Genomic DNA, 27,761 nt, shown 5'->3' on the forward strand with positions numbered 1-27,761 from the left:
TCTTTTTGTTTATTAACCTTGTATCCAGGAGAGCTTCCACATATTCTAATACAGCTGTCTGCTCTAACTGATATTTTTTTGTAGCATTTCTGAATACTAGATGGAATTTGTAACTTTCTATACTTTCATCATGTGTATTACATGATAATTTGAATACAGACTTCTTGGCCACAAGTGTGTATCTACTGCACTTTCTCCAAGACCCAGAACAATGCTGGGAATACAGTGCATATTTTTTGAATGAATAAATAAACATCCTAAATATTTTTCTGTCCTAAGCAGTGTGGGAATGGTGAGCACGGTAGAAAATATAACATCTTGTATCACTTTCCACATAAAACTCCACAGAATATTCTGGTGGAGCTTATGTGTATTGTATTCCCTTGAAAATAGTGTTAATCCCCTTGTGAGAACATTTAATTCCTTCTGGATGTAAACACTAAGCCTTCTGCTCTCTCTCAGCTTGGGCAGGAGCATCAGCAACCAGAGATCATACTGTCTTTGGGTGCAGTGTCAGGCTGAGAGCCTTTATCAATGTTTTTAGTGTTCAAGGTGTTATCCTCTGGGCTGTTCTTCCACACTCACGTTCTTCCTCAGCTGCCTGTACAGTAGTATATCAGGTGCTGGTCTCAGCACGGAACTGCAAATTCACATACCATTCTCCATTGATATAGGGTGTCATTTCTTCAGATCAGATGTGATCTCCCCGTGGGAGCAAAGAGGGGAGCTGTGGAGGGAAGAAAGAGGACCTCCCCAAGGCTGGAGTCCAGGTGAGCTGCAGACATGCGCTCAATGTGAGAAGGCTAGTGAGTAAGCAGGGTCTTATTGATGTCAGTGCAGATTTCCTTGAGTGAACGACAGCTTCAGAAACTGTGAGTGGCCAGTGAGACAGCATTCCTCACATTGTGTCATTATTTCTCACACATCAGTTTCTCTTCATGTACCTGTACTTACATTTCACCTCAGGCAAGCAATGTTCCTGTCCTCGTTGGAGGTGAAATTTCACATTGTGGTCTGTGTCATGATTTCTAGTGTCCTTCTTTTAGGATTTCCACTCTGATATTCTCTGCAACCGCCCATCATTATTTTATTTTTCTTTAACTTAAACATTGAGTTTTGTTCTAATTGATACTGTTCTAAAATGTATGTCTATTCACCAGTATTTTCCTCAATTTCACATTATTTGGTCATGTGTGCTTACCTGGTCTTGTGAGCTTGTCAACACTTTAATTCCCCTAGTCTACTCAAGGTGTTTCTCAGGTTTATTTCTTTTTTTCCTCAATTATATTAGGCATGAAAAAAAGCCATAACAAGCAAGAAATAATATCTATGCAAGATATCTACATGAAGGACCCACCTAACTGCTGGACAATAGTAAGTGTCATGAGGAGGAACCTTGCCTATTCATGTTCAAAGACCTGGGTGGAGCCTAAGTCATCAGTTGTAGAATCACATAACAATTAGTATAAGTACCTTCTCACAGAATGTGATTCACAATTTAAATCTGGGGAAGAAATTAGCCTGGATTTAAGCTATAATTGTTCTGAGAAATGGATAATTGCATAACCATGGTTTATTGGCATGACACATAATGATATCTTCAAAAACACTCAGCCCTCCAATAAAGATGCTACCAAGGGTAAAAATGTTTGTGCATGTCAGTGATGAACACCCCATGTGCATGTAAGTGATCTGGGGAAGGTTTTAGTTGGAGATTACCACTGAATGGCCAGCCTGGAATTCATAGGTAGAGAACTGGGTGTATACATGTTTGGGAGAAGTCCTATAACAGTCTCTCATCTCTTTTCCAACAGCAGAAACATCATGCAGAAGACCTCTCTGTATATAGTGGGTATGAAGTTTTCATTCACACCTACACACTTACGCAACATATCTTAACTGACACTGGACACAAACCCTATAAGTGTAATGAATGTGGAAAACACTTCACCCGAAACGCCAACCTTCATACCCATAAAATAAGTCACACAGGAGAGAATCCATTTGCTTGTAATCAGTGTGGGAGGCGCTTCAGGTATTTTTCATCTTTAACTAGACATAAGCGAATTCATACTGGAGAGAAGCCTTATGAATGTCATCTATGTGGGAAAGCCTTTGTTCGTAGTTCCCTTAAACAACATCAGAGAACACACACTGGAGAGAAACCATACACATGTCCTCTATGTGGAAAAGGCTTCGTTACAAGGTCTAATCTTCGAGAACATGAGAGAACTCACAGTGGAGAGAAACCATATACATGTCATCATTGTGGAAAAGCCTTTGTTCAAAGCTCTTGTCTTAGAAAACATGAGAGAACTCACAGTGGAGAGAAACCATATAAATGCCATCTATGTGGAAAAGCCTTTGTTACAAGCTCTAATCTTCGAGACCACGAGAGGACTCACACTGGCGAGAAACCATATAAATGTCATCTGTGTGGAAAAGCCTTTGTTCAAAGCTCTTGTCTTAGAAAACATGAGAAAACTCACACTGGTGAGAAACCATATACATGTCACCTATGTGGAAAATCCTTTGTTCAAAACTCTTATCTTCGAGAACATGAGAGAACTCACACTGGAGAGAAACCATATAGATGTCATCTATGTGGGAAAGCCTTTGTTCGAAGCTCTTGTCTTAGAAGACATGAGAGAATTCACATTGGAGAGGACCCATATACATGTCATCTGTGTGGAAAAGCCTTTGTTACAAACTCTGATCTTAGTAAACACAAGAAAATTCACACTGGACAAAAACCATATACATGTCGTCTATGTGGAAAAGCCTTTGATCATACCTCTTGTCTTAGAAGACACGAGAAAACTCACAGTGGCGAAAAACCATATACATGTCATCTATGTGGAAAAGCCTTTGTTCAAGGCTCTAATCTTCGAAAACATGAGAGAACACACTGGTGAGAAGACATATCATTGTCATCTGTGTGAAAAAGCCTTTGTTCAAAGCTCTTGGTTTAGAACACATGAGAAAACACACTAGAGAGAAACCATAAACATGTCATCTATGTGGAAAAGTCTTTGATATAAGCTCTGATCTTAGAGACCATAATGGAACTCACTCTAATTCTAGTGAGTGAACATGGAAGTGCCTTCAGCCACATTACTAATGTGAAACCAGCCAGAGGACTCAGGTGGGGGAAGTTCCATGGTCATATTCATTACAGAAATGCCTTCATTTTTAACTTCTCCTTACACAACATGAGTAAACTACATTTGGAGGAACCCTATATTTATAATCAAAGAGGAAGACACATTAGCTGGTCTCTGGTCATAGGTAGCACAAGAACATCCAGTATGAATACTAATCTAATCTCCTTTAAGTGGGAATTTACACAGGAAAATCTTTATAGATGGAGGTCACTGTAGGAGAATAACAGAAAAATTAATGCTGGAGAAGTTATTCATTGTTACATGCATGGAAAAAAACTTGACTAGTAGAAAATCTATTATAAGCAAGTGAAGCTTCACACTCTGTATTATAGTAAACGAATGGCAGCCTAAGTGGTTTTTAATTCCTTAGTCAACATGTAGTTTCTCACACTGTATATATGGCATTACTAAAATCAGATGAAAGGTTAGACTTTGCATTAGAAATCCCTGACTAGGAAAAACATTTATCAAGAAAGTCTTAACACACAATTTAGACATTGATTTATAATTCTGCCTAACAGCCTATTATTATAAAAATGTAAGAAGGGTAGCATTGTGACATCATCTGGCAGTTCTAAATTCAGAATTTTGTAACTTTTTTTTTTTGGTTCTTGGAACTGCATATGAAGCAAAGTTTTGCTGAAAAAGCCATTATGTTGGTCAGGGTCCTATTTTTCATGCAGCAATAGTAATTATGATGATTGGATTCAACTAGAAAGTGTCTTTGAATATTAACTGAAAAACATAGAACACAAGATGATGTGTCATTACTACATATTGTTAACCACGTATGTAGGTCGTAATGATGAATTAAAGATTCTTATATAGATAGTTTGTGACCGAACCCTGTATGAATTTTCATTTTAAAATGCCATTGAAACAAAGAAGGGTATTACCTAACAATAAGGGGGTCCATTCAACAACAGGATATAACATCTGTAAATATTCCTGCACTCAACATAGGAGCACCTACATATATAAAACAAATACGAACAGAAGTCAAGGGAGAGACAGTTATGCAGTAGAAGGGGGATGTTAATACACACTTCCATCAATGAACGAATCATTTGGACAAAAATCAGATAACATCTACCGTAAGTGACACGTTAGATGAGATGGACGACTTCACAGAGGTACACTGCACACTTCATCCCAAAGCAGCAGAGTAACATACTCTTGGCAAGTTTCCATTGAGACATTCTCCAGAATTGGTCATAGTTACTGCCTGTTAGTAGCAATGAGTAATTTTTTTTTTCTCTTTTACCCAAGCCATGTAATTGCCCCTCTTCCTCTTTCTCCTATAAAGCCCTTGCTTTCACCCCACAGATAGGACACGTTTCTGGTTACTGCTGGAATCGGTGCTCCCCAAACTGCAAATCTTTAATCCCAAGTAAACACTCATCTGCCTCTCGTTGCAGCTCTTGTTTTCAGGTGGCAATGGGGACAAGTAATGTTTCCTTTCCTTTCTTGGCCAGGCACTACAGAGCGTGACCTGGGAGAGCTGACTTTGGAAGGAACTCTCCATTCTGGCTCTCCCACTTTTCAGAATCCAACCCGCAGCTCCAGAATGAGTGTGATCACTCTGCCACTGCCTCAAAAGGTGCCATCATAGGCCACCAAACGATTGAAGAAAAATAATAGTTAAAAAAAACTGTTAATATTTATTTATTTTGGGGAGGGAGAAGGAGAGAGAGCATGAGCAGGGGAGGGACAAGAGGGGGAGAGAGAAAATCCAAGCAGGCTCTGCGCTGTCAGTGCAGAGCCCGATGTGAGGCTCAAACTCACGAACTGAGATCATGACCTAAGCCAAAATCAAGAGTCAGATGCTCACTCGACTGAGCCACCCAGGTGCCCCTCCATTACATGTTTTGATGACTGCCCCGCAACGGTGTGTTCGAACTCAACAACTCTGCCACCCACAGCCCCCGTCACTGGTGCACACAGATTTCCCCATCTCTGAACCATTCAGACCCTGGATTCCAGTTTCACACTGGTCAGGATCTGGCCTTTTCCTTCACCACGGCCCTAACAAGTCTCACAGGCCTGATGCCACGATGCTACTTTCCCTTCTCCCAGGCTCCCCAGTGGCCTGTGGGCCTGTAATGGACTCGCTGGTGCTCCGGGGTTTGAACTGTTGCCAGGCAGACCTTGCTTTTCACCTCCTGCATGCACTGATCCCACGGTGAACAAAACGCCCTCGACACACACACGCAATCTGATAACATGTTCTGACAATCACATGTAGACCTTCCACCCTGACCACACTCTCAACAGACACAATAATGGCCAACACCCCCACAGGCAGACAACGCAGGGACACACAACTGTATACAGATCATATGACTATATACTTTCTGACCACACAGAATTGGTGACACACATATAGTCATCATATAAAGGGAATCTGGCTGTGCATGTGTGTTTTGGTGTTGAGGCGTTTCACATGTTGCCATCAACATGACAACCCAGGGCTTAGAGAGAGGGGAGAGGCTCAAGGCACAGAATGTGTGCTGATGCCCATCAGAGCCTGGCAGTGCTCGTTCTTGGTGTATTGTGTAAGAGGCAGGTGGAGCCTAAGGATCTGCATACTAAGTGTTTGATACAAACATATCAGCCAAGAAAAATTTTTTTGGTAGAAAAAAATGCAGAAAATTTAGCCAGGGTCCCGTGAGAATGCATGAAGGATTCAGTATGAGTCCAAACTGTCAGCTGAGGATTTTTCCTCAGAAGATTCATACTGCTCTTAAAACTTGCATATAAATGTTGTATACATACAAATACTGAAGCATTCTTTGCGTTAAAATATTTCAAGTAGGGGTAACCTGGATGGCTCAGTCGGTTAAGTGTCCAACTTTGGCTCAGGTCATGATCTCACAGTTAGTGGGTTCGAGCCCCACATTGGGCTCTGCACTGGCAGTTTGGAGCCTGGAATTGCTTCGGATTCTGTGTCTCCCTCTCTCTACCCCTCGCCTGCTTGTGCAGGCTCGCTCTCTCTCTCTCTCTCTCTCTCTCTCTCTCCCAAAAATAAATTTAAAACAATAAAATACTTGGCGTGCCTGGGTGACTAAGTCGGTTAAGCGTCCGACTTCGGCTCAGGTCATGATCTCACGGTTCATGAGTTCGAGCCCCACTGACAACTCAGAGCCTGAAGCCTGCAGCCTGCTTTGAATTCTCTGTCTCCCTCTCTCTCTGCCCCACCCCCGCTTGTGCTCTGTCTCTCACAAATGAATAAACGTTAAAAAAAAAATTAAATAGAAATAAAAAATATTTGGAGTAAAAGAAGTTCAGTTTCTGCCATGACTGAGTAGATTTTATTGGTCTTACCCATAAAAAGCAACATCAAAACCTGATTAAAATATACAGATCTTTGAAGATTTGTCATGTTACCTGTTTAAACAGGAGTTTTTGAGGTACAATCCATGAGACTAGGGAAATCCAATGAGATGATTGGCACATCCACACTGGGTTTTCTACTGAGGCAATTGAAAATTAGGGGGGTGGGAGAATGAAATTCCAGGAAAAAAGATGGAGCCTTTCTGGGCTTGGTAGAAATAAGTTTGAATTCTGTGCATGCAAAATATTGGGGCTTTTGCTTCCAGATAAGGTGTGAGTAGAGGTGGAATAACAGTAGAAATTAAATATTCACTTAAAAGGTGTATTTGTTAAAGTCTAAAACGTTGTGGAACCAGAAAGGATTACCTGAACTGAGATTCCACCCGGGTAAAAGCCTTCGTTAGTGGAGGTGAGATCACCAGACATTTCCACACCTGAAGAAATTGCTTAGTATGGACACTGACAGTCTCAGGGAGAAAGACATCACCAGGGAATAAAAACAAGCTGATAGGCACATAGACTGTCGTGGCAGCTTGAAATCAGCAAGAGTCCCCCCAAACGGGGCTGCTTTTCTTTACAGGCTATTAGGTCGGGACTGGCAAGAAAGGTGGTGTAATACAATCCCATGATTTTGGGAGATTACTTCCAACAGCAGGAAGACATCTGCAGTGATTTTAGAAGAATGAACGTGAAGGCATGAAGGTCAGATTCACTCCAATCAAAGTGGCAACACAGGCAGAGTGCATTCCGATTACCGAATGGGGAAAATGTGATGTGTCCCAATTCTGTCTGCCTAAGGAAGGGGATAGTCACCATCTCTATGTAAAACAACATCAGTGCCAGCGTCTCCCTTTTAGAAGATCTCAGAGCAGCGCCCTGCCGGCTCACTCGGTGGAGCATGCAACTCTTGATCTCGGGGTTGTGAGTTCAAGCCCCATGTTGGAAATCAAGATTACTGAAAAGTAAAATCTTCAAAAAGAAGGAGAAAAAGGAGAAGGAGGAGGAGGAGAAGAAGAGGAAGAAGAAAATCTCAGGTATACAAGAAAAAAAGTAAGGAAACGTGATGGGGGGTGGGGGTAGAGGACAAATATAGACAAGACCAAAAAACCCATGCATATTTTTAGATTGGAGTCATGAAGAAAGGAATTTACAATAATTATGTTAAATAGAGTAAAGTAATAAAAATATATTTGAATAGAGACAAGTGCAATGGCTCTGGTTTTAGCAAACTCTGGTCTATAAGTGAAATTAATGGAGGAGGTTAACAGACTTTACATAGAAAACCAAATTAGTGGGGCGCATGGTGGCTCAGTCAGTTAAGTGCCCAACTCGGTTTTGGCTCAGGTCATGACTCACAGTTCGGGCTGATGGCGCAGAACCTGCTCGGGATTCTGTCTGTCTGTCTCTTTCTCTGTCTCTCTGCCTTTCTCTGCCCCTCCTCTGCTTATGCTCTCTCTCTCTCCCTCAAAATAACTTTTAAAAAGTTAAAAAAAAAAATAAATAGAAAACCAAATTAGTGAACTCGTGGATGTTTATATGAAATATTCACACAAAAGCCCAAGCGATAAAGTGGGGGAACTGAGAAAGGCATTGTAATACCCTTCAAAAAGCACAGGATAATTAGATTCTCAGTGTTCCCACATATGAAAGGGATATTAGTCATTTCTAAATGAATAGTAGGAGCCAGTTACTGCCTTGTCCTCCTGAAAGAGGAGAAGCCCCCCCCCCCTTCTCTCTCTCTCATCTCAGACTTCTACATGTATTTATGGGAAGGACTAATATGGGACTCATTCCCATTTAGTGATTTGGGGATTCATGGCTGTTGAGAAAAATCAGATTTTCATAGCTTCTTTCTGCGCTACGAGTTTTGCCAAACAGTACACAGCCTGTCACTAGAAGAGATGATGATTTTTTTTACATGATTATCTAGATTCAAGTTAGTTAACGTATAGTGCAGTACAGGTTTCAGGAACAGAATTTAGTGATTCAGCACTTACATACAACACCCAGTGCTCAACACAAGTGCCCTCCTGAATGCCTGTCACCCATCTAGCCCAACCCCCCACCCACATCCCTCCATTCATCCTCAGTTTGTTCTCTTTATTTAAGATTCTCTAGGGGCGCCTGGGTGGCTCAGTCATTGAGCGTCTGACTTCGGCTCAGGTCATGATCTCACGGTCCGTCAGTTCGAGCCCCGCATCGGGCTCTGTGCTGTCAGCAGAGCCTGGAGCCTGCTTCAGATTCTGTGTCTCCCTCTCTCTACCCCTCCCCCCACCCATGCTCTGTCTCTCTCTCTCCCTGTCAAAAATAAATAAACTTTAAAAAGATTCTCTTATGGTTTGCTTCCCTCTCTGTTTTTATCTTTTATTTCCTGTCCCTAGGCATACCTGTTTGGTTTCATAAATTCCGCATATGAGTGAAATTATATGATGTTTGTGTTTCTCTGATGACTTATTTCGCTTAGCATAATACACTCTAGTTCCATCCACGTTGTTCCAAATGGCAAGATTTCATTCCTTTTGATTGCCGAGTAGTATTCCAGCGTGTCTGTGTGTGTGTGTGTGTACACACCAACTTCTCTTTTATCCGCTCATCAGTCGATGGACCTTTGAGCTCTTTCCATAATTTGGCTATTCTTGACAGTGCAGCTATAAACATTGGGGTGCATGTTCCCCTTAGAATCAGCACTTTTGTACTGTTTGAATACCTAGTAGTGCAACTGCTGGGTTGTAGGGTGGCTCTATTTTTTAACTTTTTTGAGGAGCCTCCATAGGGTTTTCCACAGTAGCTGACAGTTGGCATTCCTTCCAATGATGCAAAAGGGTTCCCGTTTCTCCACCTCTGTGCCAGCACCTGCACCTGCGCCTGTTGTTTCATGAGTTGTTAATTTCAGCCATTCTGACAGGTGTGAGGTGGCATCTCCTTGTGGTTTTGATTTGTACTTCCTTGATGATGAATGACGTTGAGCATTTTTTCGTGTGTCTGTTACCCACGTGGATGTCTTCTTTGGAAAAGTGTCTATTCATGTCCTCTGCCCATCTCTTCACTGGATTAGTTGTTTTTTGGGTCTTGAGTTTGATAAGTTCTTTATAGATTTTGGATACTAACCCTTTATCTGAAATGTCATTTGCAAATATCTTCTCTCATTCCGTCGGTGGTCTTCTAGTTTTGCTGATTGTTTCCTTTGCCTTGCAGAAGCTTTTGATCTTGATGAGGGTCCAATAGCTCATTTTTGCTTTTGGTTCCTTTGCCTCCAGAGTCAAGCTGAGTAAGAAGTTGGTGCGGCCAAGGTCAAAGAGGCTGTTGACTGTTTTCTCCTCTAGGGTTTTGATGACTTCCTGTCTTACGTTTAGATCTTTTGTCCACTTTGAGTTTATTTTTGTGTATGGTGTTAAGAAAGTGGCCCAGGTTCATTCTTCTGCATGTCGCTGTCCAGTTTTCCCAACACCATTTGCTGAAGAGACTGTCTTTATTCCATTGGATGTTCTTTCCTGCTTTGCCAAAGATTAGTTGGCCATACGTTTGCGGGTCCATTTCAGGGTTCTCTATTCTGTTCCATTGATCTGAGTGTCTATTTTTGTGCCAGTACCATATTTTCTTGATGATTACAGCTTTGCAATACATCTTCAAGTCTGGAATTGTGATGCCTCCAGGTTTGGTTTTCTTTTTCAGGATTGTTTTTGACTATTAGGTCTTTTCTGCTTCCATACAAATTGTTTGTTCTAGCTCTGTGAAGAATGCTGGTGTTATTTTGATGGGGATTGCACTGAGTGTGTAGATTGCCTTGGGTAGTATCGACATTTTAACAATGTTTGTTCTTCCAATCCATGTCCATGGAATGTTTTTCCTGTGTGTGTGTGTGTGTGTGTGTGTGTGTGTGTGTGTGTGTCTGTCTGTCTGTCTGTCTTCTTCTATTTCTTTCATAAGCTTTCTATAGTTTTCTGTGTATAGATTTTTCACCTGTTTGGTTAGGTTTATTCCTAGGTATTTTATGGGTTTTGGTGCAGTTGTAAATGGGATTGATTCCTTGGTTTCTCTTTCTGCTGCTTCATTATTAGTGTCTAGAAGTGCAACCGATTTCTGTGCATTGATTTTTGTCACAGACTATGAGTCTGGAGTTCTCTCTTGTGCAGCAGAAGAGTGGACACAGAAGTGAATACAAGAGAGGCTAATGTCCAGGAGGAGACAAGAGCCCCAAACAGGGGTTTCGTCTCCATATTCATTGAGCTCACGAGATATTACCCGTGTAGTGAACGTGAAGAAAACAAGATCTTACACACGTGAACATAGAGCAAACAGTCACATAGTAATCATTAACTTGTGTGAGTAAGAAGCAAAGGGTCTGGGGGCATGTGGAGTTTGTGATCAAGGTACATTGGCACCAGCTGGAAAGTAATTTCCTTCAGGTGATATAACAAGTTTCCTTCATGATCCCATTACAGTATCTCACTAGCTAACCTCGGGCGTTTTCGCCCCGTGGTGGTGGCTTTCCTCCCTAAGCATTTTTCTAACCCATTACGTAAATAGAACCTGTTTCCCCAAGATTATAAATCCTGCGACTTTGCTGAATTCATGGATCCGTTGTAGCAGGTTTTTGGTGCAGTCTTTTGGGTTTTCCACATAGAGTATCCTGTTGTCGGTGAAGAATGAAAATTTGACTTCCTCCTTGCTGATTTGGATGCCTTTTATTTCTTTGTGTTGTCTGATTGCTGAGGCTAGGACTTCCAACTCTATGTTGAATAACAGTGGTGAGACCTTAGGGAGAAAGCGTTTCTGTCGCCTTCCTGACCTAAGGGGAAAGCTGTCAGTTTTTCCCCCATGAGGGTAATATTAGCGGTGGGCCTTTCGTATATGGCTTTTATGATCTTGAGGTATGATCCTTCTATCCCTACTTTCTGGAGGGTTTTTTTTTGTTTGTTTTGTTTTGTTGTTTTTTTTTTTTTTTTGGTCAAGAAAGGATGCTGTACTTTGTCAAATGCTTTCTCTGCATCTATTGAGAGGATCATGTGGTTCTTATTATTTCTTTTATTAATGTGATGTATCACATTGATTGATTTGTGGACATTGAACCAGCCCTGCATCCCAGGTATAAATCCCACTTGATACTGGTGAATAATTCTTTGAATGCCTGTTGGATCCGGTTGGCTAGTATCTTGTTGAGAACTTTTGCATCCATGTCCATCATGGATATTGGACTGTAGTTCTCCTTTTTAGTGGGGTCTTTGTCTGGTTTTGGAAACAAGGTAATGCTGGTGTTGTAGAATGAGATTGGAAGTTTTCCTTCCATTTTTATTTGTTGGAACAGCTTCAAAAGAATAAGGGTTAACTCTTCTTTAAATGTTTGGTAGAATTCCCCTGGAAAGCCATCTGGCCCTGGACTCGATTTTGGGGAGATTTTTGATTACTAATTCAATTTTATTACTGGTTATGGGTCTGTTCAAACTTTCTTTCTGTTTCAGTGTTGGTCACTTAGATATTCCTAGGAATTTGTCCACTTCTTCTGGATTGCCCAATTTACTGGCATATAACTGCTCATGATATTCTCTTACTTTTGTTTGTATTTCTGCAGTGTTGGTTGTGATGTCTCCTCTTTCACTCGAGATTTTATTTATTTGGGTCCTTATTCTTTTTGATCGATCTGGCTACGGGTTTGTCAATTTGTTAATTCTTTCAAAAAACCAGCTCCTGGTTTCATCGATCCGTTCTACTGGGTTTTATTTGTTTTCGTTTTTTTTTTTTTTTTTCCTCGATATCATTGATTTCTGCTCTAATCTGTATTCTTTCCCATCTTCTGCTGGTTTGGGGCTTTGTTTGCTGTTCTTTTTCCAGCTCTTTAAGGTGGCAGATTAGATTGTGTAGCTGAGACCTTTCTTCCTTCTTTAGGGAGGCCTGGATTGCTGTATACTTACCTCTTATGACTGCCTTTGCTGCATCCCAGAGGTTTTGGGCTGTCGTGTTATAATTTTCATTGGCTTCCATGTACTTTTTAAAAATGTTTGCTTGTTTTTGAGAGAGAGAGAGTGCGAGTGGGAGAGGGGCAGAGGCAGAGGGGGAGACAGAATCCCAAGCAGGGTCCAGGCTCTGAGCTATCAGCACCAAGCCCGACACAGGGCTCAAACTCACGGACCTGAGATGGTCACGTAACTGACTGAGCCACCCAGACACCCCGGCTTCCATGTACTTTTTAATCTCCTCTTTAATTTCTTGGTTAACCCATTCATTCTTCAGTAGGATGTTCATTAATCTCCGAGTGTTTGTGGCCTTTCCAAATGTTTTCTTGTGGTTGATTTCAAGTTTCATATCATTGTGGTCTGAAAATACACACCGTATGATCCCGATCTCTTTGTACTTGTTGAGGGCTGATTTGTGTCCCAGTATGTGATGTCTTCTGGAGAATGTTCCATGTGCACTGGAGAAGAACGTATATTGTGCTGCTATAGGACGAAATGTTCTGAATATATCTGTTAAGTACATCTGGTCCCATGTGTCATTCAAAGATATTGTTTCCTTGTTGATTTTCTGCTTAGATGAGCTGTCCATTGTTGTAAGTGGGGTGTTGAAGTCCCCTACTATTATGGCGTTATTATCAGTGAGTTTCATTGTGCTTGTGATTATTTGATTTATATACTTGGGTGCTCCCAAACTGGCGGTATAAATGTTTACAATTGTGAGATCTTCTTGGTGGATAGGCACCTTCACTATGATATAATGCCCTTCTTCATGTCTTGTTACAGTCTTTATTTTAAAATCTAGTTTGTCTGATATAAGTACGGCTACTCTGGGTTCCTTTGGCGACCATTAGCATGATAGATGGTTCTCGATCCCCTTACTTTCCATCTGAAGGTGGCTTTAGGTCTAAAATGGATCTCTTGTGGGGCACCTGGGTGGCTCAGTCAGTTGAGCGTCCGACTTCAGCTCAGATCATGATCTCGCGGTCTGTGAGTTCGAGCCCTGTGTCGGGCTCTGTGCTGACAGCTCAGAGCTTGGAGCCTGCTTCGGATTCTGTGTCTCCCTCGCTCTCTCTGCCCCTCCCCCACTCATGCTCTGTCTCTGTCTCTCTCTCTCTCTCTCTCTCTCTCTCTGGCAAAAATAAATAAACATTAAAAAAATAAAATGGATCTCTTGTAAGCAGCCTATAGATGGATCTTGTTTTCTTATCCATTCTGATACCCTATTTCTTTTGATTGGAGCGTTTAGTTCATTGACATTTAGAGTGACTACTGAAAGATATGAATCTATTGCCATTGTGTTGCCTGTAGAGTTTGGAGTTTCTGGTGATGTTCTCTGCTCCTTTCCAGTCTTTGTTACTTTTGGTCTATTTTGTTTTGCTTCATCTTTTCTCCCCTCAGAGAGTTCCCCTTAAAATTTCTTGCAGGGCTGGTTTAGTGGTCATGAACTCTTTTATTTTTTGTTTGTCTGGGAAATTCTATCTCCCTTCTATTTTGGATGACAGCCTTGCTGGATAAAGGATTCTTGGCTCCATATTTTTCTGATTCAGCACGTTGAATATGTCCTGCCACCCCTTTCTGGCCTGCCAAGTTTCTGTGGATAGGTCTGTTGAGAACCTGATCTGTCTTCCCATAGAGGTTAAGTGTCATAGACTCTGGGTCTGGAGTTCTCTCTTGTCCAGAAAGAGAGCGGATGCAGGGTTACAATGAGAGAGAGGCTAATGTCCGGGAGGAGACAAGAGCCCCGAGTAAGGGTCCTTGCTCCATTGTTGTCAGGATCAGAGGCTTACAAGCATGATGGATGTGCACAAAGGGACAATGCAATCGTGAACATTAACTCATGGGTGTGAGGGAAAGGGGATTTTGAAGATATGTGCTGTTAGGGGTTTGGGTCAATACAAAACAAAATCCTGGCACTGGCCAGAAGGTTGTTTACAGCAGACGTGAGGCACCACCTCTGTTTACCTAAACTGGCCTAGGGGATAAGAAAGACAGAGCATGCTACCTCAGGGTCAACAAGGCGTCTTCCTTTTGCTAATTAGCTCAGCTCTGGGCAATTTTGCCCTTCTGTGATCTAAAGTCTTGTTTTCCTCTTTTTGTCCTTCCTTTCCTTCCCTCCTTCCCTCCCTCCTCCTTCCTTCCTTCCTTCCTTCCTTCCTTCCTTCCTTCCTTCCTTCCTTCCTTCCTTCCTTCCTTCCTTCATGTGAAAGCAGCTTTCTGCTATTGTACTAGATCAGGGGGTGCTTCCGCCCTGAATACCTAATCTTATTTACCTAATCTTGGATGTTTTCATCTTGAGATTTCCTATTCCTACACCTTTGTCCTATACTGGGGGCCTTTGCCCTGTTTACCTAATCTTGTTTACCTAATCTCGGAGGCATTCATCCTGTGGCTTTCTATTTCTTTATGCCTTGTTAACCCACTGGTGTAAGCTCAGGGAATTCCTAAGCTTATTCCCCACAGTTAAGGACTTTTTTCCCCTTGCTGCTTTCATCACTCTTTCCTTGTCTGTATATTATGTGAATTTGACTATGATACGCCTTGGTCATGGTCGGTTTTTGTTGAATCTAATGGGAGTTTCTGTGCTTCTTGGATATTGATAGGTCTTTCCCCAGATTAGGAACGTTTTCTGCTATAATTTGCTCACAAAAACCTACTACCCCTTATTCTCTCTCTTCATCATCGGGGACTCCTATGATTTGGGTGTTACTCCTGTAAAAAAATTTTTTTTAACAATTTATTTATTATTGAGAGACACAGAGAGACAGAGCATGAGCAGGGGTGGGGGGCGGGTAGAGACAGAGGGACATACAGAATCCAAAGCACGTTCCAGGCTGTGAGCTGTCAGCACAGAGCCCAACGCGGGGCTCCAACTCATGAACCGTGGGATCATGACCTGAGCTGCCCACTGAGCAACCCAGGTGCCCCACGGTTATAGCATTTTTAATATCGTCCTTACTAGCTTTTACTTCTTTTACCCCTGCAGAAAAGGATTCTATGCTTTTTTTCAGCCCAGCTAGTATTCTTATTATCGTGGTTCTATATTCTAGTTCAGACATTTTGCTTATGTCTGTATTGATTAAGCCTCTGACTGTCATTTCTTCCTCTTTCTTTTGGGGTGAATTCCTTCGTTTGTCATTTTGCAGGAAGAAAAAGAATTAATAAAATGGAAAATTTAAAACTTAAAAACAAAAAATCAAATAAAGGAATCTAGACCCTAGGTGTGTTTGGTCTGGTTGCTGAAAGAAGCTTGACAAAATAGAGATAAAAGGGAAAGAAAAAAAAGTAAGAAAAAGTTTAAAAACTACAAAAAGGATATAAAATAGAATAAAATGAAATGAAGAAAGAGAAAAAATTACCAAAAAATAAAAAAGCATAGTAAAAAGAATTTCAAGAAAAATTTAAAGAAAAATGAAAAGAAGCTTTTCTCTTGCTTTATCCAAGAAAACGAAAAGGGAGAAAAAAAAATAGCAATGTAAACAAAAGCAGTAAAAAAAAAAACCCACAACTAGACGGACCAGTAAACAGAATGAAACCCGAATGAATTTACCTCACGTTTCCCCTAGTTTCCTCACTCAAACTATGAAGCACTCTATAGTCCATACACTAAGCAGCGGGAGTGACTTCTGGTGGTCCTCCAGGGCTTGGTTGGTGCAGTTGGGCAGGGCTCGGTGTAACTGCTCCGTTTTCCACTAGGAGGCGCTGCTTAGCTTACTGCTGCGGATCCGTGTGGTGCGTGTGCGCATGTATGCACATGCACAGGAGAGGTGTAAGTGGCTTCACCCAGCCTCCTAGTTTCTGGCACAGGAACTCTACGCTTTCACCGACCCTCAGTCAAGCACCCCTTCTCTGTCTCCAGCTTCCGTCCTCTCCCTGCTTCTATACTGCCCGTGTCCAAGCTGTCAGCCTGCCAGGCAGGACCTTCCTCTTGAGTTTTACCTCAGATGAGGCTGTGTTTCCAAACCCTTAACTCCTGAGGCCCCTGCAGCTTGGACCCACTCTGACTCTCTGGGGCAGGGTCTTGCTGAGCAATGGTCAGGTGCCACCTTGCCACAGACAACATTCGTGTGATTCCGCTGCAGCAGAGGTTCAGAGACTGTGGCCAGGTGCCTGCTTGCCCCAGAAAAAGTTCATGCAATCGCACAGCAGCAGAGGTTCAGAGAGTATGGCAATTCACAACACACAGCCCGCACCAGGTTTTACTGAACTCTGGCATTTTTGTTCTAATACCAGCAAACGTGGCTGTTCTCCGGGGCTCACTGGGATCTTTGCCTGTGGGGAAGCCATATGGCCTCTACCACATGCCCTCCAAGCAGGGGAACTACTTCTCCCCTTGTGGCCCACAGACTCCTTGGAGCCAACTGCCTGTTCCTGGGGATTCGCCCCTCCTCCCCACCAGAGCATGGCCAGGCACTGACCTCTGAAACCTCAGACTCTGCACGCCCCTGTTTGTAGAGTCGTAATGGTATTAAAACCCTCTCCTTTCTCCTTTTCTTGTTCAGTCACTGGTGGGTGTTTCTACTCTTTCTCTCTAGCTACTTTTGGGTGGAGTGCTTTCCCTCTACATTCCCCCCATCCCCTGCCCCTTCTCTGTCCTCTCTCCACAAAAACAGCTCCCTACCCTCTGTGGCTTCTCTCTCCCCCAGTTCACCTCTCACACCATGTACCCGCCAAGTTCTGTGGCTCAAGTTGTGCAGATTATTGTGTTAATCCTCAGATCAATTAGCTATGTGCCCCAAATGTTTTGGTGCTGACCTAGCTGCATTTCAGGGATGAGAGAAGCCGAGAACTTCCATGCTGTTCCGCCATCTGGGAACATGAGGTTTAGTTCACTTAAGTGTGTGTGTGTGTGTGTGTGTGTGTGTGTGTGTGTGTGTGATGCCGATGTCAACTCAGGAAGAGAAGGTTGGATACCAATATTTCTACAGGTTGGCTTATATTTGTGGATATTTCTGAAGCTATTTCCTTTATGGCTAATGTGCACTGCTCTGTGGGCATTTTCCCTAAGATACTCCTCAATTCAGATAAAATAAAAAGCAAAACTAATTTCTTTTGATTAAGTCTTCAAGATCCAAAATCCATTTAGTCAATTTGAACTCTTTCAATTACAAAAATGAAATATCATGAAGGGTATTCCGGTTAAGACATCTTATTGATCTCCAGAGGTTGTATAAGCAATTACCAAAACCTTGGTGGCTTCAAAGGAGAGAACGTTATTCTCTCACAGTCTGGAGATGAGAAGTCAAAATCAAGATGCTATTCAGGCCACATTCCCTCTGAAGCCAAGTCAGTGACAAGGGCCAGGCAAAGTGCTCCTATATTTCTTGGCCTCTATTTACCAAAGAGGAGAAACAGACTTTGGTGTCTTCTCTTCTTAAGCTGTAGCTCCTCTTCCCAAGTGTTATGACTTCCAGATATGATTCTTTTTTGTTTTTTGGTCATTGCAAATTACATGGTGCACCAGCATTACTCATTTTCTAAAAGGACCTGATCATCGTAACATGTGTGAAAGAATTCTCTTGTCCGCTCAAAAATATATCGAATTTAATAAACCAAACAGAAGAACACAGGGGAAGGGATGAGAGAGAGAGAGACAGAGAGACAGAGAGATAGAGAGAGACACACAGAGAGAAGCAAACCTTAAGAGGCTCTTAACTACAGGGAACAAACTTAACTGATGGAGGGCAGGTGGGCGGGGGGGGTGCGGGGGGCTAGATGGGTGATGGAAATTATGGAGGGCGCTTGTGATGAGCACTGGCTGTTGTATGTAAGTGATGAATCACTAAATTCTAATCCTGAGACCAATCTCACCCTACATGTTAAGTAACTAGAATTTAAATAAAAACTTGAAGTCAAAAAGCAAACAAACAAGGGGAGCCTGGAGGGCTCAGTCAATTAAGCATCCGACTCTTTTGATTTCAGCTTAGGTCATGTTTTCACAGTTTATCAGTTTGAACCCACGTTGGGCTCTGCACTAACAGCATGGAGCTTGCTTGGGATTCTCTCTCTTTCTTCGCTGCCCCTCCTCGGCTTGCCCACGTGGGCTCTCTCTCTCTCTCTCTCTCTCTCAATAAACAGTAGAAAAATAAAAACAAACAAACAATAGAGGGAAAAAACACAATTTCGGTGGACCCTGCCGCTCTGACACCTGGTTGAGTGACAGATAACTGATACATTAAAGCCACAGCTTAAATGAGGGTGCACTGCTCCCTGCATTTCCAAATTCCAACCTCCAACTGTGTATCAATGTCACAAATCCACAACAAACGTGTCCTGAAACAAGTGAACCTAAAACTACCTTGCAGTGTAATGTCCCAGTAGCACCAGTTAAAATTTGGCAAATAAACGATGGATATAGGATATGTACTCATATTGGGAAGGGAGCTAAAAAAAAAAAAAAAAAAAAAAAAAAAGATTTTACAAAGCATGAAACCAGCCACAGGATGTCTCGTTAGCATTTCTAGGCCACACCTTGATAGACAAATAAGTTTATAAAAACCTTCATGATAGTTGTATATACGGACCATATGGAGAGAGTTCAGGAAGTTTAGAAGCACAGTCATGGACAGTAATCATCCCCAAATAATTTGCTGGTGCCACATGCATTCTGGCTGGTGGGGAAGAAGTCCTCCTACATGACACCCGAGCTCAATTTGCAAAATGATCTTCCACATCCTAGGAAAAATAATATCCACCAGTGCTTGACTCACTTGATATTACTCTGAAAGCAAAGTGGACACTCAAAAAGGATTTCCACGGGGAAGTTGGAAACTCTCAAGTCAGTCTGTCCAGAAAGGGAGCAATGGAAATGAGGGAGGTGGAGAAAGTGCTGAAATGTGTGTCTATCCATTGAGGGAGGCAGGGGAAGGAGACAGGCTGGGCTCAGTGGTCTCTCTGCAGAAGAGGGACCACACCCTAAAACCCTTAGTCCCACCTCGAGCCTGTGGCGGATTGGATGACGTGTTCCTAGTCGTGTGGGTGGGGCGAGCAATAAAAGGGCTGGGGAGAGGGCCACAGCTATCATTCTGAGACAGGTCTCCTGAGACAAGCATCGCTCTGCAACGTGAGGCTCCACATGGGAGATCCTATGAAAGCTCTTTCTGGAGACATGAGGGCTGTTTTGTCCTACTGCCAAGAAGAGTTTCAGTTCAATGTCTTTCCCAAACTCAAATCTTGCTGGTCAAATATAGGTGGTGCTGAAGTCCACAGGGGACCCACTCTACCTCAGAAGCCATCACCATCATCGCAGACACTCTGCGACCTGCCTAACGGTTGGGCTCCCATGTCAATAGGTCTGCCCCCCGCAAAGAAACCTGTGAGTTGGAGGAGACCTTCTGTGGTTGGGGCTGGACTGCAGAACCTTGGGGAACACGTGCTATGCGAATGCGGCGCTGCAGTGTCTGACGTACACACCACCCCTCGCCAGCTACATGCTGTCCCAGGAGCACTCCCGAAGCTGTGGGAGGCAGCCATTCTGCGTGCTGTGTGCTCTGCAGGCTCACGTGACCCGGGCCCTCTGCCACCCTGGAGATGTGATCCGGCCCCGCCAGAACTGCTGGCTGCCTTCCACACACACACACACACACACACACACACACACAAGCAGGAAGATACCCATGAGTTTCTGATATTCACTCTGGATCCAACGCAGCAAGCGCGTTTGCGTGAGGACAAGACTTCAAGAGCCTCTCTGTCTGAGGACCTCACCCTCATCTGGCAAATCTTTGGAGGGCACTGGAGGTCTCAAGTCCAGTGTCTCCACTGCCCTGGCGTTTCCAGCACTTTGGACCCTTACCTGGATGGCAGGGCAGCTCAGAGTGTGAGCCAAGCGTTGCTCCAGTTGGTGAAGCCTGAAAAGTTGGATGGTGAAAATGCCTATCATTGTAGTACTTGCCTAGACAAGGTACCTGCTTCCAAGACGTTAACTTTGTACACCTGCCCCAAGGACCTAATGCTGGTGTTGAAATAATTCTCAGGTTCCACACGCAGCAAACTGGCTAAGGAAGTGCAATATCCTGAGCGCCTTGACCTGCGACAGTGCGTGTCTGAGCAGAAGGCGGGATTGATAATTTACCTGCTCTATGCCACGCCGGTGCATCCGGGGAGGAAATGTCACAGCGGACATCACTTCTGTTACATCAAAGCTGGGAATGGCCAGTGGTACAAAATGGATGACACCAGTGATGTGACTTCTGCCCTGAGCCAACATGCGTATGTCTTCTTTGACACCCAGACGAGTGAATTGGAAAGAGACCATGGGAGTGAACCAGGCAGTGGGGAGACCACATCACTCCAGGCTGACCATGCAGACATGGCTGTGGCCCAAGGGGGGGTGGGGGGGGGGCTCACACAGACCCCAGCATCAAAGTTCCAGAGTTGGAGGACCACGTGGAAGAGACACCAGTGCAACCAATCACATTAGACCAGTGGAGAGTCTTCCAAGAAAGCCACCATCCCAAGTCTGAATTCAACCTCAGGAAAACACAATTTGTTCTTCCCGCCCATGCAGTCCTAACTCACCAGTCCAAATACAGAGAGGAGATGGAAAAGGATCGTCCTGAACAAAACATCTACCGGCTCAACAACTTAGCCAGGGACATCCCACCTCGGAGGGCAACAAACATCGGCAAAGTCCCTTGTCTCACAGGCAGAGCCAGAGCTACCAAGAGGAAGAACAAGAAGGGACAGAGGTCTTGGGAAGCAGTCCAGGGATCTGAGTGCAGGCTTTAATGCACACACCTGCACACATACACACTCAGCCACAAACATTCACTCACGGCCCCTTGTAGGACATTATGTGTGATCTGGACATGTGGAGGGGCCATCTATCTGGCTGTGTTCATGACATATGGCATTCAACTTGACCTGGAGAATACTGAGCTATAAGGCTGGCTGTCTACGATGATGTTATTGGAGAGTTTTAGGTTTGTTACTGGATATTTGGAGGATTTCTCTCCTCCGTCAGCACCAAGGAGCACTGGGGGGCTATCGGAGCCTGAAAGGGCCAGAGGAGGTGGCCAGTCGGGCATGAAGGGTGGAAAGAAGGCTGAGCACCTGGAGTCCCTGTGAAAATGCCTGATACTCACGGTCCTATCATCCCATCCCTTACTCTCTGTGTATTTCTAAAGTACATTTGCCCAAAGATATTCACGTGTGGATGCTAGGTAAAGATGTGTTTGGAAATATCCAAACATGCACCAACAGAAGAAGGAGTTTGGAACAAACTCAGTGCTTCCACACAGAGAAATGACAAACGACCAAGAAACTGGATGAACTACAGCTCCAACTGAAGGCAGACAGACTTTTCAGCAAGTTTTTGTGTCAAAGGGGAGGAACAGAAGTAAACAGCAATTGGTTAGTTGTGCAAAGTTTTTACTTGCATAAATAATATATATATTCTGTAAAGTCTACACATGTCAACGTGAACACTGGCTGATTGCTTGGAAATGGTAAACAGCAAATAAATGCTTATTTTTCAGGAGATAAGTGGGCGAAGCCTTATTGGCTCGTGTTGGTTAAATTAGGCTCCCTTAACAATCACCCTCCCATGAGCCTGCAGAGAAGATGGTGGAAAGGAACCTTCTCCCACCTGTAATCGCTCAGCCACCAAGCAGCTGTATCTTGTCCCGCAGAGTTTGCTACCACCCCCCATCTGACAATCTCCTACACATGGGAGGAGGCACGGGGATTTCCGGTCGGTTCCATTACAATCTCGGTCCTCAGTTGTACACCTCAGAAAAACAGTCCCAAATGGACACCTAGGCAGCGATGTGGTATTTAAGGTCAGGGTATGGATGGATGTTCTAAGTCATGATTATATTTCTTGGGAGAGAGAATGACTAAGTACGTTGTTGAATGGGAAATTAGTGCATGATGCTTAAATTCCTCCTATGTGAGTGGGGCCACATAGGAGCAATCTGGTCATTTGACAAGGGCATTGAAAGGTAAACACTTGCTTTTTTCAGTCCGTGTTAAACATAGAGATGTCGCATTTATTAGAAACTAATGTCAGCATTTGAACTTTGTACAGGAAATCATATTTAATTCTAGATTCTCAAATATCATAGCTGACAAAGGTAAAAAGATACCCTTTTTTCTTTTTTATAATATATTTTAAATTTTAAGTCCAAGTTAGTTAATCATTAGTGTAGTCTTGGTTTCGGGAGTAGAATTTACTGATTCACTGGTTACATGTAACACCTAGTGCTAATCCCCACAAATGCCCTCCAGAAAGCTCATCATCCACTTACCCCATCCCCACACCCATTTCCCCTCTAGCAACCCTCAGTTTGTTCTCTATAGTTAAGAGTCTCCAGGGGCGCCTGGGTGGCTCAATCAGTTAAGCGTCTGACTTTGACTCAGGTCATGATCTTGGGGTTCATGCGTTCGAGCCCCGCATAGGGCTCTGTGCTGGCAGCTCAGAGCCTGGAGCCTGCTCAGATTCTGTGTCTCCCCTCCTCTGCTCATGCTCTCTCTCTCTCTCTCTCAAAAATAAACATTAAAAATTAAAAAGAAAACACAAAAAGAGTCTCCGATGGCTTGCCTCCCTCTCTGATTTCATCTTACTTTATTTTTCTTTCCTTTCCCCTATGTTCTTCTGTTTTGTTTTTTATTTCACATATGAGTGATGCCACTTCACTCTTTAATTAAAAGAGTTCAACTGGGCTAAATAGATGTTAGAGCCTGAATGACTTTAACCAATGAAATCCATTTTTACTTTTGATTTGATTCTTAATTAGGCAGAATCTTAGGTAAAATGCAAATAGTAGTGTATGTGCACCAGAGCCATAAAGGGAAAAGCCTCAGAAAAATAACCACTCTAGGTCAACCTGTGATTTTGGTATCCAACCTTCTCTTCCTGGATTGACATCTGCATCACACACACACACACACACACACACACACACACACACACACTTTGAGCTGGATCTCATGATGGCATCCATAAGCATCCTTTGAGCTCCCAGGACGACTATGGCCAGCTCCTCCTGGCTGACCTTCTGCCATGTGTTCCACCCACACCCGAGGAAGTCCACACACCTGGCTTTGCAATTCACAGGGGAGGTCACAAGACAGAGTGTTGCACGGTGCTCTCTGACCAGAAGGGGGCGTCACTGGCCAGCACAGGCATTACATAGGCTTCCAGGAGGACCTGACATTGGGCAGTTGCTCAGCCTGGCAGGTCTGAGTCTCCATGCCTTGCTCTGCAGCCTGGGCATTCTCTGGGGCATAAAGGGTACCATGAACATTTACAGAAGGTCCAGTGGGCCCAGGATTTCCTCCTTGTGACTCTTAATTTTGGCCATGCTGGACCCTGGGCTTGGAGCTAACGTAGAGAACACTGAGCTGCTGAGTGCTCTGGGGAACGGAACCCCAGAGTCTGATTTGTGTGGAGTCATGAAGGAGCAGTGACAGCATCCAGCTCAGTTTCACTGTGGCGACTGAAAGCCTCAAGTATTAGCTTGTTTACTGGAAGTTAAGATCCTTGTGGGTTCAGAGTGGGGCCCTGAAAAGAAAACATTAAGTAAAAAGAGTTCAGACGCTCAGTTGGGAAGCTTCCAATTGAGTAGAGGAGAACCTAGGTTTTTGGAAGTAAATTTGTACTTGAAAATGGCTTCCTCTTGTGTCAAATGGGAAATTCAGATGTTGTTTTTAATTTTCTTTCCCATTTATTTATTTTTGAGAGACAGAGAGAGACAGAGCACGAACAGGGGAGGGGCAGAGAAGAGAGAGACACGCAGAATCCGAAGCAGGCTCCAGGCTCTGAGCTGCCCGCCCACAGCCCTACACGGGGCTCAAACTCACAAACCTCGAGATCATGACCTGAGTCGAAGTCGGACGCTTAACTGACTGAGCCACTCAGGCGCCCCAGAAATTCATATTTTTGAGAGACAAGCATACTTCCTTTTCCACATGCAACTCTGTGTGCCACAGAGGGTGTTGCCATAGCATCGATTCTGGCGTCCGTCGGGGTTAGGACTTTGTGTGACTTTGCTTCCGGAGTACATTGTGACAGGCTTCATGGAAGTCTCCCCAATGAGTCGTTCAAGACCACCTCACTTGCCTTGCCTGAGGGTGCCCTCCTGGGGTTGGGTCCTCGGGAGAGTGTGCAGGACAGGCAGGAAGGAGAGGTCACACAGGGTGAGGACTCTGTTTGACCTGGTGGTTATGGCTCCCCCTCACGCCTCCTGGGAGAAGAAGGCACATGAAGGAGTCCTGTGTCTGTGTGAATGACTGTCCTTTTTCATTAGACTCAGGAAATCCAGAAATCCGTATCCGAGGGAAGGCTGACGTGAACCTCCAAGGAGGTGGGGCAGATGGCGGGTGGTCACTGTGGACCACTTCTCCGAAAGTTCTTTGTGTGATCCCATTTCTCCATTCATAATTAAATGATGCTGCCACTCAGGAATCTGGTGCTTGGCAAGTGCTTGGATTTCAGCATAAGAAACCTCAGGGAAGGACAGCATCTCCTACAACACACATGCTTCTCTTCACCTGCATCTGGGGGATGAGCTGCTCTGCAGTTGATTCTGCTGAGATCCCCTCCCAGGGGGAGAAGACGGGAAAACCCTGAAAACGCTTGTCCAACTCTGACACAGTGCCCAGTGCTTTCCTGCCCCTAGCACTTGTCACTCTCCCTCCAGCCCAAGGGTCTATGAAAACGCCACACCTTTTGTTTGGGGTTTCCTCAACAGTGAGACCAAGCCCACATTTGTGTTCACCCGATCCGTGATCTGTACAACATCCCAGGTGATGAGGAATAGAACGGGGTGGGGGGTGGGGGAGTCAGAACTTCTGCGGCTAAGGCTCTTGCTTGTGCCACCACAATAAGTCATTATAGGCTTAACTCTTTCATTTTTGACTTGATGCTTTGTCTGCTACTCTGACACCTGGCAACTCAGATGTCTCTCCCCAAGGTCAGCTCAGCTCCTGCCAGGAGAAACACATGAACTGTCCTGGGCCGTGGGGATGAAGAGACGGTGAAATGAGTTCCATGATGGGACTGTGAAAAGGGATGAAGCATCACGTGGGCTGGCAGAGGGTGCAGGCACAGGGAACGCAGACTTTTGAGACTGTCAAGAACTGCTGGCAGAGGGATTAGAAAAACACGATGACAGACATGGGTCACCGGCACAGGGGTTGTAAATACACAGAGGAGGACATGGCGTGGCGATCCTGGAGAACAGATTTGGGCTGCGGGCACATGGGGTGGAGGCCCCGGAGGGCACACACGGCCGGCAGGCACAGGATTTGAGGAGACGAGAGGGAAGACATAGGACTCAACTAAATCAGTGCTTAGGCGTCCATTTAGAGACTGACATGCACACGGCTGAATACAGGCAAGACTCAGATCCGTCATGTCGGTTTCCTTCTCAGGGAGGAAGAAAAAAAAAAAATACAAACGCTGTAATACAGAAGTAAGAAAATAATAAAGAGGATAAAATAATGACACAGAAAGAGACAATATAAAAGTAAACAAGGGGGAAGTTGTTATGGTTAATAATAATATTCATAAACCGGTAGCAAACGTGCTAAGGAACAGAAATGGACAGTAAACCAGACTACTGATACTAGGCAGTCCAGATATTCTCTACAGAGCCTACAGACATGGACAAGACCAGGACACATTCTGCCCATAACCAGCCCACTTCCCTGCAGGGTCCCTCTCATGGAGCACCGCTTCTTCCCAGGCCACAAGCCCAGGATCCCCACGTAAATGCGCAGTGAAAGGGCACACCCTGGCCAAGTTCCCCCATATCATGTTAAAATCTATCTACAACATGATTCTTTGATATACATACATATATACTGTGATGGATTCCCACAGTCAAGCTAATTAACACATAGACCACCAGTTGGAAATCCGAGTAGAACTTTTGACTTCCCCAAAACTGAGCTACTAATAGCCTAGTGTTGCCTGGAAGCCTTCCCGACAACATAATCGGTCAGTGATCACGTATTTGTAGGGCATGTGTGTTACACACTGTATTTTTACAACGAAGTAAGCTAGAGAAAAGAAATTGATATTGAGAAAACATAAGGAAAATACATTTACAACGTTTTACTGTATTGAAAAAACGCCACGAATAAGTGGTCCCATGCAATTCAAACCTGTGTTGTTCAAGGGTCGACTGTGTGTGCGTACACACATACGTACACACATACGTAGGTACATACACGTTTGTGTGTACGTGTGGGGTCTTCTCCCACAGCATCCAAACAGGCCTGTGCTTGTCTACGCAACCAAGAAGACATCTACCCTGGGCCCTATTCTCACAAGTCAGCTGCCGGGAAAGAAACCTGGTATGAGACCCATGCGCCCTACAGGGTCTCCCATCAAAAAACCTGAACTGAGCTTCACCTCACTTCAGGGACAAAACAATAAGACAGGAAGTGGCTGTCACTGATGCCCTTCTGCCAGCATCCAAGCACTTTGGCCAGGATCCTGCCCTCATCGTCATGCTGACACACAACAGGCCTCAAGTTTGCTCCCGTGACGTTCCCCTGGCTGCCTCTAAACCACATAGCCTGAGCCAGTCCTAACCCAACAGACACAAATCAAGTGTCATAATATGCCCTCAACACTGAACTCACATCCTGCTGCATGTATACGGGGCCAGGACTCTAAGCTCAGCCTCGAGGCATCCGGCAAGAGATTTGACCAGATGCCCGTCCAGACGCGCCTTAAGCCCCCAAATAAACTAAGACACATTCCATGCCAGATCACCCAGGAGAGCACTCAGAGACCTGATCCGGAGGCTGTCCAGACTCTCCAGTTTCTGTCCACTACAAATGGACTTGGACCAAAAGCAACACCCCACATGACCAGGAAGACACCAGCCCAGGTCCTGACCACTGACCTCTGGCCTCCAGGCAACAAGGCCTCCCCTTGAATGCTGCCTATACCTGTACCGTGCCTCCTCCTCCTTCACCACCCAGCCATGTTCTTGGCCGTCCCTCAGGATGGTCTGCACTGGATAAGACAATGGTTAATGGAGCTCCAGATTCAATGGCGGCTCTCATTCCATCCTCCTCGGAAGCAGGAGCCCTCAGTTTCTTGTTTGCAGACACTGTCCCTCTGTCCCCTCGAGGGTCCTCTGTGAAGACCTCTGGTCTCCTCTCTGAGAAGGACTGGGAGCGAGTGACTTGAGGGGACTGTGAGCGAGTTGACAGGAGGAAGATATACGAACAGCTGTTTCTGGTTGTTCAGTGCTTCCTCAGCTGCGGTATGTGTGCCAATGGCAGAATACTGCAGATAATGCTTGGGGGACACACACACACAGACACTGCATATTTAGTCACGTAAACTTAAATT

The 27,761-nt window shown here is 44.3% G+C and overlaps 1 protein-coding gene, 1 long non-coding RNA gene and 1 pseudogene across 12 annotated transcripts in view; 2 read left to right on the forward strand and 1 right to left on the reverse strand.

Moving 5' to 3' along the window:
- The window catches only part of LOC112869958 (zinc finger protein 705F-like), a 55,019-nt gene extending 47,318 nt beyond the window's left edge, over positions 1-7,701 (forward strand). Inside the window, exons 7-10 of one of the 3 annotated variants that reach the window (XM_086703004.1) lie at positions 675-770; positions 1,292-1,380; positions 1,818-2,911; positions 4,640-7,701. In XM_086703004.1, the coding sequence (XP_086559130.1) occupies positions 675-770; positions 1,292-1,380; positions 1,818-2,911; positions 4,640-4,655 (1,295 nt within the window). In that variant the 3' untranslated portion in view covers positions 4,656-7,701. Of the gene's footprint in view, positions 1-674; positions 771-1,291; positions 1,381-1,817; positions 2,912-3,370; positions 4,576-4,639 lie in introns of those variants that run through there. The other 2 variants (XR_015249867.1, XM_086703005.1) reach the window with 2 other exon arrangements.
- Positions 7,702-19,006: 11,305 nt separating this feature from the next.
- LOC147581398 (ubiquitin carboxyl-terminal hydrolase 17-like protein 13) lies at positions 19,007-21,931 on the forward strand (annotated as a pseudogene).
- A 3,925-nt stretch (positions 21,932-25,856) lies between these two features.
- The window catches only part of LOC147581399 (uncharacterized), a 31,669-nt gene continuing 29,764 nt past the window's right edge, over positions 25,857-27,761 (reverse strand). For all 9 annotated transcript variants that reach the window (XR_015249876.1, XR_015249874.1, XR_015249872.1 and 6 more), the window contains one exon: positions 25,857-27,707. This is a non-coding gene — a long non-coding RNA (uncharacterized LOC147581399). The remainder of the gene's footprint in view (positions 27,708-27,761) is intronic.

This window comes from Puma concolor, chromosome B1, assembly GCF_028749965.1.
Source record: "Puma concolor isolate L17-30 chromosome B1, mPumCon1.1.hap2, whole genome shotgun sequence".
NCBI lineage: Eukaryota > Metazoa > Chordata > Mammalia > Carnivora > Felidae > Puma > Puma concolor.